Genomic DNA, 17280 nt, shown 5'->3' on the forward strand with positions numbered 1-17280 from the left:
TATCTATCTGTCTATCCATCTGTCTATTTATCTGTCTATCTATCTGTCTATCCATCTGTCTATTTATCTGTCTATCCATCTGTCTATCCATCTGTCTATTTATCTGTCTATCCATCTGTCTATTTATCTGTCTATCCATCTGTCTATTTATCTGTCTATCCATCTGTCTATTTATCTGTCTATCCATCTGTCTATCTATCTGTCTATTTATCTGTCTATCCATCTGTCTATTTATCTGTCTATCCATCTGTCTATCTATCTGTCTATCTATCTGTCTATCCATCTGTATATCTATCTCTCTATCCATCTGTCTATTTATCTGTCTATCCATCTGTCTAATTATCTGTCTATCCATCTCTCTATTTATCTGTCTATCCATCTGTCTATTTATCTGTCTATCCATCTGTCTATCCATCTGTCTATTTATCTGTCTATCCATCTGTCTATCCATCTGTCTATTTATCTGTCTATCCATCTGTCTATTTATCTGTCTATCCATCTGTCTATCCATCTGTCTATTTCTCTGTCTATTTATCTGTTTATCCATCTGTCTATTTATCTGTCTATCCATCTGTCTATTTATCTGTCTATCCATCTGTCTATTTATCTGTCTATCCATTTGTCTATCCATCTGTCTATTTATCTGTCTATTTATCTGTCTATCCATCTGTCTATTTATCTGTCTATCCATCTGTCTATTTATCTGTCTATCCATCTGTCTATTTATCTGTCTATCCATCTGTCTATTTATCTGTCTATCTATCTGTCTATCCATCTGTCTATTTATCTGTCTATCCATCTGTCTATTTATCTGTCTATCCATCTGTCTATTTATCTGTCTAATCATCTGTCTATTTATCTGTCTATCCATCTGTCTATTTATCTGTCTATCCTTCTGTCTATTTATCCGTCTATCCATCTGTCTATCTATTTGTCTATTTATATGTCTATCCATCCGTCTATTTATCTGTCTATCCATCTGTCTATTTATCTGTCTATTCATCTGTCTGTCTGTCTGTCTATTTATCTGTCTATCCATCTGTCTATTTATCTGTCTATCCATCTGTCTATTTATCTATCTATCTATCTGTCTATCCATCTGTCTATCCATCTGTCTATCCATCTGGCTACTTATCTGTCTATCCACCTGTCTAACCATCTGTCTATCCATCTGTCTATCTATTTGTCTATTTATATGTCTATCCATCCGCCTATTTATCTGTCTATCCATCTATCTATCTGTCTATTTATCTCTCTATTTATCTGTCTATCCATCTGTCTATCCATCTGTCTATCCATCTGTCTATCCATCTGTCTATCCATCTGTCTATTTATCTGTCTATTTATTTGTCTATCCATCTGTCTATTTATCTGTCTATCCATCTGTCTATTTATCTGTCTATCCATCTGTCTATTTATCTCTCTACCCATCTGTCTACCTATCTGTCTAGATTTCGGATCTCTGACAATGCCCCGTTTTTTCGGATGCTTATCCCACGTGTTTTTACCGGAATAATGCTTTCCCCCATCTGATTCCTGGTACAGATTACCTCGTGACGCCGGATATCAGTGTGAGCGGGGATTCCAGCAGGTTAATGAAAGGACAGTCCGTTGAGATTCTGTGCGAGGCACCCAACTACTTCTCGGAAGCCAAGTTCTACCTGTACAAGGACAACGACCAGAACTTCATCAGCACGACTATTGCTTCCTCGCGCCTGGTCCGCTCCCACTTCAAACTTCACCACATCACGAAAGAGGACCAAGGCAACTACTCCTGCTCGTACCAGGCAGACATCGTTGGAAAGCACTTCAACTCCTCCCGCATTGACCCCATATACCTTACGGTGATCGGTGAGTAGCGCTGAGCACCACCGGCTGCTCTTTATTCCAGGCGGGCGTCTCTGGCTGGGTCAGGGGTTTTCCAGGATCTTGACTCTGCGACAGTGAAGGGAACGGCCGATATATTTCCAAGTCGGGATGGTGAGTGGCTCGGAGGGGAACTTCCAGGTGGTGGTGTTCCCCGTGTGTCTGCTGCCCTTGTCCTTCTAGGTGGTAGAGGTCATGGGTTTGGAAGGTGCTGTGGAAGGAGCCTTGGTGAGTTCCTGCAGTGCATCTTGTAGATGGTACACACACTGCTGCTACTGTGCGTCGGTGGTGGAGGGAGTGAATGTTTGTGGATGAGGTGCCGATCAAGAGGGACTGCTTTGTCCTGGACGGTGTCGAGCTTCTTGAGTGTTGTGGGAGCTGCACTCGTCCAGGCAAGTGGGGAGTATTCCATCACACTCCTGAGTTGTTCCTTGTGGATGGTGGACAGGCTTTGGGGGAGTCAGTGGGTGAGTGACTCTCCGCAGGATTCCCAGCCTCTAAGCTGCTCTTGTAGCCACAGTATTCATATGGCTGGTCCCAGTTCAGTTTCTGGTCAATGGTAACCCCCCCAGGAGGTTGTTGGTGGGGGATTCAGCGATGGTAGTGCCATTGAAAGTTCAGGGGCGATGGGCTGCACTTTCTGGTGTTGGAGATGGCACTTGTGTGGCGCGAGTGCTACTTGCCACTTGTCAGCACAAGTCCGGATATTGGTCCAGGTCCTGCTGCATTTGGACATGGACTGCCTCCGTACCTGAGGAATCAGACGCAGGACAGAGCAGGTAAGGACAGCAGGTTTCCTTCCCTAAAGGTATGAGTAAAGCAGATGGGTTTCGATGACAATCATCGTGATAGAAATGATGGCAGCAGTTCAGCCATTTCATGCAGTTGCAAAAACACCTTCATACCGAATTGGCTGCAGTAAGTACTGTCCAATACGTGGAACATGTATGTTAGATTGTTCGATATAGTGCCCCAATATTAATATTCGGCTGCCTTGGCATCAGCGGCAGTGAAGAGACTGAGGGGGGGGGCATTAGAAAGCGTGAGCATAGGGACATATGGCCTAGGAGGCAGGAGTAAGTCCTTTGAACCTGCAACACCACTCAAAAGATCATGGTTCAACTGGTCATTTCCCACTTTCCTGTCTTCCCCCCCACCCCACCCCCCGTTAATGTTTGACCCCCTCGCATCATAAAAAACGATGTAACTCAGCCTTGAATAAATGTTGACGCCCAGCCTCCACTACCTCCTGTGGAAGAGAACTCTACTTTCTCTCAGAGAGAGGAAACAACACCCCCTTTTCTCTGTAATTGACAGAGAGACCCTTGTGTTCTTGAAACATGTTCCCTCGTTCTAGTTTCCCAGATGAAAGGAAATATTCTCCCAGTATCCGCTCGCTCCAATTCCCTCAAGACCTTCCATGTTTCAATAAGATCTCCCCTCGTTCTTCTGATTTCCCATGGATCTCCGTTTAACCTTTATCCCCGGATAGTCATTAGCATAGTTGCAGACTTCAGGAGGGCAAGGCTCCTGGACCTGGTGGACCACACCCTAGGGTCCTAAAGGGAATGACTGCAGAGATAGTGGCTGGATTGGTTGCAATCTTGCAAAGCTCCACCTAGATTCTGGTAAGTCCCCAGCGGATTGGAAAGCCGAAAGTGTGAGACTTGCTGAGAAAATATATTCTGTTGAAACATTTCATCTTGCGCCCAACAGGACATTTGCCCTGAGGAGTGCGAGATGTAAAGAATGGATAACATGTCTTTATTTTCAGCAACATGTTCAAGTTCTGTATCGCCAAACGGCTATTTGTAACACAACTAATACGGAAAGGAGGGAGGCTGAGAGCAGGGAACTGCAGGCCAGTTAGTCTTAACAGCTGGGGAAATGCGAAATCCATGACTGAGTAGGCACGCCTTTAGATAATCATAATGCAATCCGGGAGAATCAACAAGATTTTGCGAAAGGGAGATAGTTTTTGAAAAACGAATTGGAGCACTTTAAGGATGTAACAAACAGGGGCGGTAAAGGGGAACCAGTAGATGTGGTGACCTTGGATTTTGATAATGTGCCTGATAAAGAGCGCAATGTAAAAGACCATGGGGGCAGAGGGTGATATATTAGCATGGATAGGAGATTGGCTGACTAACAGGAAACAAGGGAGTCCGGACAAATGGACCATTTTCTGGTTGTCAAACCATAACTCGTGGAGCGCCGCAGGGATCGTTGCTGGGGCCTCAGCTATTTACAATCGATATGAATGACTTGGATGGAGGGACTGACTGTATTGCAGCCAAAGCTGCTGAGGTTAAAAACAGACTGAAACGAAAAGTCTGCGAGGGTTAGGTGAGTGGGCAAGACATTGGCAAACGGAGTACAAAGTGAGGTTGTCCATTTTAGAAGCAGAATGGAGAAGCAAAACATTACCAAAATAGAGAGAGGTCGCAGAATGCTACTGTACAGAGGGAACTTGGTTTCCTAGTCCGTGAATCACACAAGGTTAGCATGCAGCTATAGCAGATAGGAAGTCAACGGGAAGGCCAGCAGTTATTGACCGAATTGCTCACACCGCTGTCAGAGACGGAGTTCCAGGATTTTGACCCAGCGGCAGTGAAGGAACGGCTGATTATATATCCAAGTCAGGATGGTGAGTGGCTTGGAGGGGGACTTCCAGGTGGTGGTGTTCCCCATGTGTCTGTTGCCCTTGTCCTTCTCGATGGGATTGGAAGCTGCTGCCTCAGGAGCCTTGGTGGGTTCCTGCAGCACATCTCGTAGACGTTGAGGGTTGGGGATTCGGCGATGGTCACGTCATTGAATGTCAAGGGGCGATGGTTAGATTCTCTCTTGTTGGTGATGGTCATTGCCTGGCACTGATGTGGCACAAATGTTACTTGCCCTTTATTGCAAGGGGGAATGAGATATAAATGTCGGGAAGTTTTGGTATAACAGTACAGGGCGTTGGTGAGACCACACCTGGAGTATTGTGTACAGCCTTGGTCTCCTTGCCTGAGGACGGGTATACTTACATTGGGAGCAGTGCAGAGAATTTTCACTAGGCTGCTTTCTGGGATGAAAGGGTTGTCTTATGAGGAAAGGTGGAGCACGTTGGGCCTATACTCATTGGGTTTTAGAAGAATGAGAGGTGATCTGTTTGATGCACATGGTATCCTGCGGGGGCATTGACAAGGTAGACACCGGGAGGTTTTTGCCTCCCGCGGGGGTGTCGAGAAGCAGGGGGCACGGTTTAACATTAACGGGTCTCCCATTTAAGACGGAGGTGAGGAGGAATTGCTTCTCTCAGTTAGTCTCTGGAATTCTCTTCCCCAGAGGGCACAGGAGGCTGGTTGACTGAATATATCCAACGCTGAGTTAGACCAGATTTTTGGATGGCAAGAGAGTCAAGCATCATTGGGGGGTGGGGGTGGGGGAGGGCGGGGGGTGTGGTGGTGTGTGGGGGGCAGGCAGGAAAACGGAGTTAAGGCCACAAGCGGATCAGCCATGAAGTAGGCTCGATGGACCGAATGGCCTGCTCTGTTTCCAGTTCTTGCCTTCTTGATGATGAAGGGTGAATTGAGCAGATGGATGGAAGATGGGATCGAATTTGGAGACGTGTTCGGTGCTGCGGTTGGGAGGGACTAACACAGGAAGACAATATATGATGAATTGTACGAGGCTGAGCGCCTGGTGGGAGGATACACCTTGCTGGTCAAATGCACGTACCTTTGAAGGTGGCCCATTGTGTTGATAAAGCAATTGAAAGCAAATATGGGTCACATAGGTAATAGGGGCAGGAGGAGGCCATTCTGCCCCTTGAGCTTGTTCTGCCGTTCAACTAGGTCAGGGCTGATCATCTACCTGAACACAATTGCCCCGCATTAATCCCATATCCATTGATGTCATTGGTACCTGGACATCTATCAACCTCTGCCTTGAACATACTCGATGACTGAGCTTCCTCAGCCCTCTGGGGTAGAGAATTCTAATGGCTTACCACCCCCGCCGAGTGAAGAAATTCACCTACATCTCAATCCTAACGGCCAACCCCTTGTTCTGAGACTGTGTCCCCTGGTTCTAGACACCCGCCCTCCCTAGCAAAGAGGGAATCATCCTTCCTGCATCATTGAATGTGTTAAGTGTGTTAGTATAGCGTGTTGAACTGCTATTACCGCATTCTGCTATCTTACCTTTACGCGCTATCAGCACCTTCTTTAGCCTTTAACACTCCCTTTGCGTTGCGTCCATGACATCTTTATCAATATGTCCTGAGCTCCCCCCTTGATCCCTGTAAGAATGTTGGGTCCCTCAATGAGAACACCTCTCATTCTTCTAAACCCTATGGAGCACATGCGCCGACTCCTCAATCTCTCCTTACGAGGCAATCCCGCCATCCCAGGAATTCGTCCGGTGGCCCCTCGGCCGCACTCCCTCGATGGCAATTACATCCTTCATAAGAAGTGTTGAGATGAGCGCTTGAAAAGCCGTAGCAGGTGCTGGAAAAATGGGGTTAGAATAGTTAGGTGCATGATGGCTGGCATGGACATGATGGGCTGAAGGGCCTGCTTCTGTGCTGCATAACTCGATGATAAGGAAGCCAAAGCTCTAGGCAATACTCCAGGTGTGGTCAAGCCAAGACACAATTGTGTCTCTGCACAAATGCAGCAAAACATCTGCAATTGCGACTCGAATCCTCTTGTGATAAAGACCAACATGCCAATTCCCTTCCTCAGTCCCCTTACTTGCACCGTACTTCCTGTCATATAGTGACCAGAACTGTCTCCAGCACTCTAGTTGCAGTATAACTCGTGTTTTCCACCCCACCCAACTTCTGTACTAGGGATAAGGCGAAATAGGGGCAGATTTTGGATTCATCTCAGTCAGAGCTGCCCATCCCTTGAACATTTCAAGCAACCATACTGTAGGAGTCACATGTAGGCCAAACCCAAAGCGCATGTCCTTCCCTAAAGGCTATTAGGATTTTGCAACAATTGCTGATAGACGGTTAACAGCAACGAGGCCAGCTTTAGAATTGCAGATTTATTAGTTGAGTATCAATCCCCACTGGCTGCTGGTGAACTCACGTCCACCAGACCACTAGCCTGGGACTTTGGGATTACTAGCCCAGTGATGTTACCGTTACACCACCATCTCCCCAGAGGGCTAATTTCCAACTGGCCGGGCTAACGTGTTTCCTCTCTTGCAGATGACGTGGCACTCCGCTTAGTCAACGGAGAGAACGACTGCTCGGGCACCGTTCAGGTGTACTACAACGCAACCTGGGGTTCGGTGTGCGGCGAATTCTGGGGCATCACGGACGTGCAGGTGGTCTGCAGGCAGCTTGGCTGCGGTTTTGCCAAGGGGCAAATGGACCCGTCGCAGTTCGCCGACATCCAGAAACCCATCTGGCTGAGCATGGTCCAGTGCAGCGGCGCCGAGGCCCACCTGTGGGTCTGTCCGGCGAGAGCCTGGATCAGCGGGATCAGCTGCGATCGATTGAACGGGGCTACTGCCACGTGCTCTGGTAATGCCCGCGCGTACGGGGTCGTTTTGGCCTTTTCCTGCTCCCAGTATTAAAATGAATCGAGCACATGCACACACATACACATAACACTCCCAGCGATGCCTGCTTAGTTCCGACACTGCCAACAGACCTCAGGAACCATGTAATGCATTGGAAATTAAAATTCCCTCAAAAGTTGCCCATAATGCGAATTCTACAAAAAAAAAACTTACAGAATATATTTCAGCAAAACTGGAGTCCAGGAGTCATTGCATCCATCCACCCAGCATCATTTTATATCCACAGTCATAGTCAACCACTGCAGATGCTTATGTACATACGTAAGCAGTGTTATTTTACACAAGTTCCTGTGCGCGAGTGTCTACACTTGCCCTTTAAGCGTGCTGGGCCGCTAGTCACTAGCGATGGTGCGGAATGTACAATCTGGGCGGGCGAATGGAGTGGTGGATGTGCTGGGGGTGGGGGTGGGAGTGAGGTCCGGTTCCCCTTCCAAGTCACTCGCCCTCGAACGATATCGGCCGTCCCCTTCGCTGCCTCTGGGTCCAGACCCTGGACTTCCCTCCCTCCCTCACCGCGCTGAGGGTGTGTACCCATGCCCCTGCAGAGGCTCCAGAAGGCAACTCACCAGCACCTTCTCAAGGTCCTGCGAGGGATGGGCAACAAAGCGCTAAACCCGGCCAGCGACAGCCGCACCCCATGAACGAAAATGCGAAAAAGTTGGGGGGTGGGGTGCAGGTCTGCTCAACGCTGGGACGGTCTTGATAGGCCGAATGCTCCCCCCCACCCCGCCCCAGCTCGGGTTGTTTTGTGTGTGCGCGAAACCGTCTCCTGGGGTCCACCCTTGATTCACCCCTTGAACATAAAGCTGGGGTCTTGGGGGTTGGGGGTGGGGATCGGTCAGTTTTCAGGCAATGGGAATTGGTCAATATCTACGAGGGAGACATGGAAGTATCTCTCCGGGGTTAGAGAGGGAGACAGACGATCGGCAATATGCGTGGAGAGAATGACCAAGTCCCGGAGAGATCGGAGGATCACAGAATCACACACACAGTGCAGAAGAGGCCCTTCGGCCCATCGAGTCTGCACCGACACGTGAGAAACACCTGACCTACCTCCCTAATCCCATTGACCAGCACTTGGCCCCATAGCCTTGAATGTTTATGACATGCCAAGTGCTCATCCAGGTACTTTTTAAAGGATGTGAGGCTAACCCGCCTCCACCACCCTCCCAGGCAGCGCATTCCAGACCCTTACCACCCTCTGGGTAAAAATGTTTTTCCTCACATCCCCCCCCTAAACCTCCTGCCCCTCAACTTGAACTTGTGTCCCCTTGTGACTGACCCTTCAACTAAGGGGAACAGCTGCTCCCTATCCACCCGTCCATGCCCTTCATAATCTTGTACACCTCGATCAGGTCGCCCCTCAGTCTTCTCTGCTCCAACGAAAACAACCCAAGTCTAGCCAACCTCTCTTCATAACTTAAATGTTTCATCCCAGGCAACATCCTGGTGAATCTCCTCTGCACATCCTCCAGTGCAATCACATCCTTCCTATAATGTGGCGACCAGAACTGCACACAGTACTCCAGCTGTGGCCTCACCGAGGTTCTATACAACTCCAACATGACCTCCCTACTTTTGTAATCTATGCCTCGATTGATAAAGGCAAGTGCTGCATATTCTTTTTTCACCACCCCACTAACATATCCCTCTGCCTTCAGAGATCTATGGACACACATGTCAAGGTCCCTTTGTTCCTCAGAACTTCCTAGTGTCATGCCGTTCATTGAATACTTCTTTGTCAAATTACTCCTTCCAAAGTGTATCACCTCACACTTTTCAGGGTTAAATTCCATCTGCCATTTATCGGCCTGAGATGGCGGCATAGTGATAATATCAGTGGACCCGTGATACAGGGGCCTCAGGCTAATGTGCAAGGGACATGGGTTATACAGACTGATCCTCAACCCCCACCTCCCTCCACCACCCCCCCAACCCAATTTAAGCATGGGAGAAGCTAAGGAGTCAACCCTACATGAACTACCTAGACCGTTCCAAGCAATTGAACCCAGGCAGTTGGGGGCCTAATGGTCATCTCACTAGTCATGTGACTAGTTGAGCTAAGCAATGTGGAGGGTAGGCAGGCTTTGGGGAGTCAGGAGAGGAGTTACTCGCCGCAGAATTCCCAGCCTCTGACCTGCTCTTGTAGGCACAGGGAGATAGGGATGCAGGAACAGGAGTGGGCTATTCAGCCCATCGAGCCTGTTCCTGCGATGTGCTGGCCCTGGAGAGGGTCCAGAGGAGGTTCACGAGAATGATCCCAGGAATGAAAGGCTTAACATGTGAGGAATGTTTGAGGATTCTGGGTCTATACTCGATGGAGTTTAGAAGGATGAGGGGGGATCTGATTGAAAATTGCAGAATACTGAAAGGCCTGGATAGAGTGGACGTGGGGAAGATGTTTCCATTAGCAGGAGAGACCAGGACCCGAGGACACAGCCTCAGAGTAAAGGGAAGACCTTTTAGAACAGAGATGAGGAGAAACTTCTTTCGCTAGAGTGTGGGTGAATCTATGGAATTCATTGCCACAGAAGGCTGTGGAGGCCAGGTCATTGAGTGTATTTAAGACCGAGATAGATAGGTTCTTGATTGGTAAGGGGATCAAAGTTACGGGGAGAAGGCGGGAGAATGGGGTTGAGAAACCTATCAGCCATGATTGAATGGCGGAGCAGACTCGATGGGCCGATTGGCCTAATTTCTGCTCCTAGGTCTTATGTCCATCATTGGATTATCTCATGGCTGATCATCTACCTCTCCGCCACTTTCCCACACTATCTTCATAAGCATCGATGTCATTAGTCTCCAGATGTTCACTCTTGATCGTGGCCAATGATTGAGCTTCCACAACCCTCTTGGCTGGGAATCCCAAAGATTCACCCCCCACCCCATCTGAGTGAAGAAATCCTTCCTCACCCCAGCCCATTACCCTGACATTCGGTCCCCCCCAGTTCTAGGCTCACCAGCCAAATTGTGCATCCAACCTTCATCCACCCTGTCACGCCCTGTAAGATTTTCCTAGGTTTGAGTGAGGCTACCCCTCATCCTTCGGAACTCCAGGGAATACAGACCCTGTCCCCCCCCCAGTCTCTCCTCATAAGAAATCCCAACACCCCAGTGATTAATCTGGTGTACCTCCATTGTGCAGGATTTATGTGGGGGTGGGGTTCAGCTCAGTTTCTGGTCAATGGTAACCACCCTCACCCCCAGGATGTTGATAGTTGGTAACTCAGCGATGGTAATGGTATTGAATGCCAAGGGGAGATGGTTAGATTCGCTCTTGTTGGAGATGGCCATTGCCTGGCACTTGGGCGGCCTGAAGGTTACTTGCCACTGGTCAGCCCAAGCCTGAATGTTGTCCAAGTTTTGATGGAGATCGGCACGGGGGTTTGGGGCTAGAAAACTGAGGCGCCATTTTGTCACTTGCACGGCCGGGAAATGGCGCAATTTTCCCATCTAAGACCTCTTGGACACCTTGCAGTAACGTCCCTCTGCATTGGATGATGCTGGCAGCTAGCACAGGGCGATTCTTTGGAATTCTCTACCCCAGAGGGCTGTGGAAACTCAGTCAGTGAGTTTCGAGAGAGAAGTCGATGGGTTTCTGGGGACCAGTGACGTCAAGGGATATGGAGGTAGCGCGGGAAAGTGGCGGAGAGGTCGATGACCTGCCAGGAGCCAATTCAATGGCGGAGAAGGCTCGATGGGCTGAATGGCCCACCCCTGTCCCTGTGTCCCTCTGTCCCTGTGTCTACAAGAGCAGGTCAGAGGCTGGGAATTGTGCAGCGAGTAACTCACCTCCTGACTCTTCCCCAAAGCTTACCTGCCTCCTACATCGCTTAACTCAATTGGTTGCATGACTAGTGAGTGGAGCAGAAGGCCACCATCGGCCTGGGTTCAGTTGCTTGGCACCATAAGAGACCATAAGACATAGGAGCAGAAATTAGGCCATTCGGCCCATTGAGTCTGCTCCGCCATTCAATCATGGCTGATAAGTTTCTCCACCCCATTCTCCCGCCTTCTCCCCATAACCTTTGATCCCCTTACCAATCAAGAACCTATCTATCTCGGTCTTAAATACACTCAATGACCTGGCCTCCACAGCTTTCTGTGGCAATGAATTCCATAGATTCACCACTCTCTGGCTAAAGAAGTTTCTCCTCATCTCTGTTCTAAAAGGTCTTCCCTTTACTCTGAGGCTGTGCCCTCGGGTCCTGGTCTCTCCTACTAATGGAAACATCTTCCCCACGTCCACTCTATCCAGGCCTTTCAGTATTCTGTAAGTTTCAATCAGATCCCCCCCCTCATCCTTCTAAACTCAATCGAGTATAGACCCAGAGTCCTCAAACGTTCCTCATAGGTTAAGCCTTTCATTCCTGGGATCGTTCTCATGAACCTCCTCTGGGACCCTCTCCAGGGCCAGCACATCCTTCCTGAGATACAGGGGCCCAGAATTGCTCACAATATTCCAAATGTGGTCTGACCAGTCGAGTTCGTTCACGCAGAACGCGCAGAATGTCCGATTGGCAAATGGAGGACTGTCCGCCAGTGTGGCAAGGAAGGCCTTCAGTGGTCAAAAGCAAGTCTTTTAGAAGAAACCAAGTCTTGTTTTCTGTCGCCACAGCTCAGCCACCTCCGCCGATGTTGGCAGTATCTGGAAATGGTCTATTCTTCAAGGAAGACACCATCAAGTTTGTGTGTGGGGCGTCTTCCCTGTACAAGGGTGCGCAGATGGCCCTATACAAAATGGGCGAAGAGACGCCAGTCTTAACGGGCGTGATCTCCTCCAGTCAGGGCAACGTGAAGTTCGATCTCGAGCACATTAACAAGAGCCACGAGGGGACCTACTGGTGCAACTACCAGTTGGAGGTGGCGGAGCTGGTCTTTGCGTCCGAGGACAGCGCATTGGTGGAGATCGCGGTCGTAGGTAAGGCCGGCTTTCAGGTGAAAAGAGAGACACGTCGAATCTTTGCACCTTTGCACTCATCAGGACACTTCGCATTACAAGTGCGGGGGTGGGGGGAGGGGAGAAACAACAATTCGTACCGCATGTGAAGAGTGTGCCGATTGGTTGGCACGTGGGCTCTGATTGGTAGAGAGGCGTTGCCGTGGAGGGCGCCCCAGTGTTGGTGACTGACAGTTAACTGTCGAGTGTTGCTTGAAATTTAAACCAGGCAGCTTGATCCTGATTGGTCAAGGCGACGCCCGAGGAATGAGTCAGTGAATGGCTGTCACTTAGTTCGTCTAGCGTTGTTTGCCTGGCCCACTAGTGCTCCCAATTCGCAGGTACAGGTGCCACGTAAACAGCGAGCTAATCCGTTGAACCGAATAAATGCTTTTTAAAGAAATATAATTCGTTTCCCATCCTTGGAGTTGTCTGCAATGGGCTATGGAACATGCCGAATGGTATAGACCCTCCGATGACTCTTTTTTTCGTGTGTGTTTGGATCGTCAATGTTGCAGTGTTTGTTTTCCCCACTCGACAGAAAATGCTAAACTTCGGCTTGTGGATGGACCCACCTCCTGCTCCGGTAGAGTCGAAGCTTTCTACAATGGCACCTGGGGAACCATCTGCGATTTCGGGTGGGACATTGTCGACGCCCAGGTGGTGTGCCACCAGGTGGGCTGCGGGTTTGGCCAATCGGCCACTCCCGGCGGCCACTTCGGAGAAGGGGCAGTGCCGACCCTGCTGGAGAACGTCCGCTGCAATGGGACGGAGAAGTTCCTGTGGTCCTGCCCGTCGCAGGTCATCATGCCCCGGACCTGTCGCCAGAATAATGACGCGGGCGTGATCTGTTCAGGTAAGGATTTGGCCGGACGATGTCCTTCCGTTGAATGGGAAGTGCCGACAAGGCCAAGGAAGTGGGGGCCCGGATCCTGCGGACGCTGGGAAAACCTGAACTAAAAACGGAAAAGGCTGGGAAATAATTTTTAAAAAAATCTCCGCTGGCGGGAGAGACGGAGTTAACGTTTTGAGTCGGTGTGAATCTCCTTCGTAGCCAGGGAGAAGTAGAAATGTGATGGATTTCACGCTCTGTGGCAAGTGGAGAGAGATAGAAGGTCAGGGATAGGTGGGCGCTCATGATAGATCGATAAAGATGTCAAGGGCGCAATAGAAAGAGGGCGTTAAAGACTAAAGAAGGTGCGGATAGCGGCGTGAAGGCGAGAAAGCAGAATGTGGCAACAGCAGGTTAACAGGTTATGCTAACGCTATTGAGTTTGGATCATGTGTTAAAATTCACTGTTCAAGTCCACACACGAATATTGGCCACTTACATCAGATATAGGAGGGAGGCTGGTGCCTTTTGTTTCATTCGTTCTCAGGGTGTGGGCATTACTGGCAATGCCACCATTTATCATCCATCCCTCATTGACCTGAAAAAGGTTAACTGGGTGGTTTCCAGGGCCATTTCTGAGGGGCAGTTAAATTCAACCATCTTCATGTGGATCTGGAGTCATGTATAAGTCATGAAGACCAAGCAAGAATGAGACTGGCCTTCTTCCCCTAATGAACGTTGGTTGAGGGTGCGGCATGGACACAGATGTGCTGTCATCCTGAGGGACCCAACGGTTCCAGTGCAATTATACCAAACAACTCAGCACTCCCACAAATCTGCTGGAGGGCAGATGCAGACCTGAGTGAAGACCCTATCTAATTGGACTAAAATCGGTCAGAGGACCAAGGACATGGGTCAGTGCCATTTATTACTGGATACCTTGAGATATATACAGCCTGGCTTATCATTCCAATCAGAAAATTGCAGAGTTATTGACATTAGTTTGTTGCAATGAGTGGCATAAAGGTAAGGAGGCAGAATGTCTTAATAGTGTTAATGTAATGTGTTAATCTGCTCTTGACACATTCTGCGATCTTACCTTTATTCCACTATCAGCATCTCCTTTAGCCTTTAACACTCCCTATTGCAAATATGGCATCATTGTCACTCTCTCCTTAGCCCCCACCTATCCCCGAATTCTATTTTGCAGTATCTCCTCTTAAATAGTGTAAAACCCATCACATTTCTACTTCTACTTAGCTCTGAAGATGAGTCATGCTGACTGAAAATGTTAACTCTGTTTCTCTCTCCACATATGCTGCCAGACCTGCTGAGTTTCTCCAGCATTTTCTGTATCTGTTGCTTGACAACACTTCGGTTCAATGTCAGTGATCCCTTTTCACATGGTTCAGTACATGGGGAACGCCACCACCTGGAAGTTCCCCTCCGAGCCACTCACCATCCTGACTTGGAAATATATCGGCCGTTCCTTCACTGTCGATGGGTCAAAATCCTGGAACTCCCTCCCTAACAGCGCTGTGGGTGTACCTACACCACACAGGACAAAATCCTGGAACTCCCTCCCTAACAGCGCTGTGGGTGTACCTACACCACAGGGACAAAATCCTGGAACTCCCTCCCTAACAGCACTGTGGGGGTACCTACACCACAGGGGACAAAATCCTGGAACTCCCTCCCTAACAGCACTGTGGGTGTACCTTCACCACAGGGGACAAAATCCTGGAACTCCCTCCCTAACAGCACTGTGGGTGTACCTACACCACACGGGGACAAAATCCTGGAACTCCCTCCCTAACAGCACTGTGGGTGTACCTACGCCACACGGGGACAAAATCCTGGAACTCCCTCCCTAACAGCGCTGTGGGTGTACCTACACCACAGGGACAAAATCCTGGAACTCCCTCCCTAACAGCACTGTGGGTGTACCTACACCACAGGGACAAAATCCTGGATCTCCCTCCCTAACAGCACTGTGGGTGTACCTACACCACAGGGACAAAATCTTGGAACTCCCTCCCTAACAGCACTGTGGGTGTACCTACACCACAGGGGACAAAATCCTGGAACTCCCTCTCTAACAGCGCTGTGGGTGTACCTACGCCACACGGGGACAAAATCCTGGAACTCCCTCCCTAACAGCACTGTGGGTGTACCTACACCACAGGGACAAAATCCTGGAACTCCCTCCCTAACAGCGCTGTGGGTGTACCTACACCACAGGGGACAAAATCCTGGAACTCCCTCTCTAACAGCACTGTGGGTGTACCTACACCACACGGACAAAATCCTGGAACTCCCTCCCTAACAGCACTGTGGGTGTACCTACGCCACACGGGGACAAAATCCTGGAACTCCCTCCCTAACAGCGCTGTGGGTGTACCTACACCACGCGGACTGGTTCAAGAAGGCAGCTCACCCACCACCTTCTCAAGGGGCAACCAGGGACGGGCAATAGAAATGCTGGGCCCGGCCAGCGAAGCCCGCGTCCCGTGAAAGATCGAGAAAACAATCTCCGCCCTAAATGGGCGACCCTTTGTGTTTACCGAGTGCCTCCTCTCCCATGAGGGGGAGAAACCTCCTCTCAGCATCTGCCCTGTCAGGTCCCCTCAGGATCTTCCACATTTGTCGACCCCTGTGACCTGAGGGCTTTGGGGGCAAATGTTTTATTCACGATGTTTTCTTTTGACCCAGAGCAGCTTCAAAGCCCAGAAATCGCCGTGTTAAGGACCTCCAGTATATTCGCACAAGGGGAGTCCCTCCGAATCCAATGTGCCTCGCCCAGTTACCACCTCGGGGCCTCCTTCTACCTGCAGAAGGTCGGCGAGGCCTCCTACACCAGCTCCCTGGAGGCGGAAGCCGAGTACTCGAACGTCACCTTCGTGGTCCGGAACGTCAACCTGAGTCAGAGCGGCTTTTACACCTGCATGTACCAGCTGGAGAGGCGGGGTCAGCGCTACAATTCCACCCTGAGCGACAGGGCCAGGGTCACGGTGATCGGTAAGTGGCCACGTCGGGGGTCGAGCCGGGAGGCGCCCCGGGGCTGGGATTGCCGCCTGGGCCTGGGCCGTGGCGCGGAGACGGGGCGCCCGCCATTGACAGCAGCGCCTGAATCCCTGCTCCGGTCAGCTCGAGGGGACCAGGTTTAGGTTGGGGTGGACCACGGGCGACAGCGGCCGATTTGGAATGACGCCGGTTGGGTTAGATTCGGGAAGTGGCGGCACTTATGAATGCCTCTCACAGAAACGTACTCACACATACAGACACGCACACACACACACACACACAGACACGCACACACACACACACACACACAGACACACACTCACTCACTCAGGCACACACACACACACACACACAGACACACACTCACTCACTCAGGCACACACACACACTCACTCAGGCACACACGCACACACATACATAGACACACACTCACTCAGGCACACACACACACACACACATAGACACACACTCACTCAGACACAGACACACACACACACATACATAGACACACACTCACTCAGGCACACACACACACACACATACATAGACACACACTCACTCAGGCACACACACACACACATAGACACACACTCACTCAGGAACACACACACACACACATAGACACACACTCACTCAGGAACACACACACACACACATACATAGACACACACTGACTCAGGCACACACACATACACTCACTCAGGCACACACACACACTCACTCAGGCACACACGCACATACATACATAGACACACACTCACTCAGGCACACACGCACACACATACATAGACACACACTCACTCAGGCACACACACACACACACACATAGACACACACTCACTCAGGCACACACACACACACACACACACACACACACATAGACACACACTCACTCAGGCACACACACACACACACACACACATAGACACACACTCACTCAGGCGCACACACACACACACACACACATAGACACACACTCACTCAGGCACACACACAGACACGCACACACACGCACACACACACACACACATACACACTCACT

The 17280-nt window shown here is 49.9% G+C and overlaps 1 protein-coding gene across 1 annotated transcript in view; it reads left to right on the top strand.

Moving 5' to 3' along the window:
• Nucleotides 1–1545: 1545 nt before the first annotated feature.
• LOC144676901 (scavenger receptor cysteine-rich domain-containing protein DMBT1-like) overlaps nucleotides 1546–17280 on the top strand; it is a gene marked incomplete at both ends in the record, with an annotated part of 42405 nt that continues 26670 nt past the window's right edge. Inside the window, 5 exons of the mRNA XM_078537218.1 lie at nucleotides 1546–1851; nucleotides 7067–7384; nucleotides 12062–12364; nucleotides 12924–13238; nucleotides 15927–16232. Of these exons, the coding sequence (XP_078393344.1) occupies nucleotides 1546–1851; nucleotides 7067–7384; nucleotides 12062–12364; nucleotides 12924–13238; nucleotides 15927–16232 (1548 nt within the window). The remainder of the gene's footprint in view (nucleotides 1852–7066; nucleotides 7385–12061; nucleotides 12365–12923; nucleotides 13239–15926; nucleotides 16233–17280) is intronic.

The sequence above is a fragment of the Cetorhinus maximus genome, unplaced genomic scaffold (genome assembly GCF_964194155.1).
Source record: "Cetorhinus maximus unplaced genomic scaffold, sCetMax3.hap1.1 HAP1_SCAFFOLD_2063, whole genome shotgun sequence".
In the NCBI taxonomy this organism is placed as follows: Eukaryota; Metazoa; Chordata; class Chondrichthyes; order Lamniformes; family Cetorhinidae; genus Cetorhinus; species Cetorhinus maximus.